The sequence below is a fragment of the Egretta garzetta genome, unplaced genomic scaffold (assembly GCF_000687185.1).
Source record: "Egretta garzetta isolate BGI_Z169 unplaced genomic scaffold, ASM68718v1 scaffold190, whole genome shotgun sequence".
NCBI lineage: Eukaryota > Metazoa > Chordata > Aves > Pelecaniformes > Ardeidae > Egretta > Egretta garzetta.
In genome coordinates, this window is record NW_009258272.1 from 830,198 (window position 1) to 831,275 (window position 1,078).

General features: G+C 65.5%; 1 protein-coding gene across 1 annotated transcript in view; it reads right to left on the bottom strand.

Moving 5' to 3' along the window:
* AK1 (adenylate kinase 1) overlaps positions 1 to 356 on the bottom strand; it is an 8,585-nt gene extending 8,229 nt beyond the window's left edge. The window contains exons 1-2 of the mRNA XM_009634461.2: positions 337 to 356; positions 93 to 135 (exon numbers count right to left, since the gene is read on the bottom strand). Of these exons, the coding sequence (XP_009632756.2) occupies positions 93 to 102 (10 nt within the window). The 5' untranslated portion in view covers positions 103 to 135; positions 337 to 356. The remainder of the gene's footprint in view (positions 1 to 92; positions 136 to 336) is intronic.
* Between the last annotated feature and the right edge of the window lie 722 nt (positions 357 to 1,078).

The following is a 1,078-nucleotide window of genomic DNA, read 5'->3' on the forward strand; positions in this document are numbered from 1 at the left end:
GGGGGGATGGACAGGGGGGAGAGGAGGATGCAGAAAGAATGGATACAAGGGGGGGACAAGGGGGACGCATGCAAGGGGGACGGAGCACTCACCTGTCGACATGCTGCCGTGGTCCAGGCACAGGCGCACTTCAGGCTGCAAGGGAAGCAGAGGAGGATGGATAAACAACTCTGCACATCAGGGACACACGGGTCCCCAAGGCCAAGGTCTGGGGAGACAAGGGGACTCCCCTCCCTGCTATGTTGGTGCCCAGTTCCATGGTCAAGCTGGGAAGACCTGACCCCCAGCTTGGCCCTAAAATAGGGAGCTCGGGACCTCTGCTCCCACGGCCATCACCTGCCTGGCTCCCAGCAGCCACCCGTCGCATCCGGCTGTGGTGAGGGCTTCCCCATGCCAGGTGACGCACGGTGACGTTTCCAGATTCCTCCCCTGTCCTGACCACATCCCTGTGCCTGGAGTGCCGCCTGGCAGCCAGAAACCGGCTTGGGTTGACCGGTGTCACCAGGACACCAAGTGATGGAGGCAGCATCCCCCCGGCTCCCCATGGGCTGTTTTTTTTGGAGGGTGCCCTAAGGGGGGGCTTGCAGCACCCCGTTGCACCCCCATCACCTGGGGGAGGTGTGTGCATGTGTCTGGCCACCCCGCCTGCCCACACCCAGCCCTGCAGCACCCAACCTGCTTGGCCACAGCGCGTCACCCCAAACCGGCGGGACGGGGTGCTGGGATGGGGCATCCCAAGGCCAAACGAGCCAGCGGCCACTGACGCGGTCGTGTTACAGCCGGGAAAGGTCAGAGGCTAAGTATGGCTGGGCTGAAACCGGCACCGGGTCACGTCCCACCTGCGCTGCGGGGCCAAAGCCCTGGGATGGCCCCCGCGGGGTCTGGGTGGGGTTGGGAGGGAGCAGGACCCTGGGGGTCCCTAAATATGAGGCGTGCCGAGCCCCAGGACTGCTGGAATGAGCCTCGGTGGGACAAAGGGGGGCTGGGGGTGGCCCAGCGCTGGGCCCATGAGTGCAGGGTGAGGGTGATGTGGAGGTGCCTGGTCCTGAGGAGATGGGGAGGGGGCGCTGACTGGGGG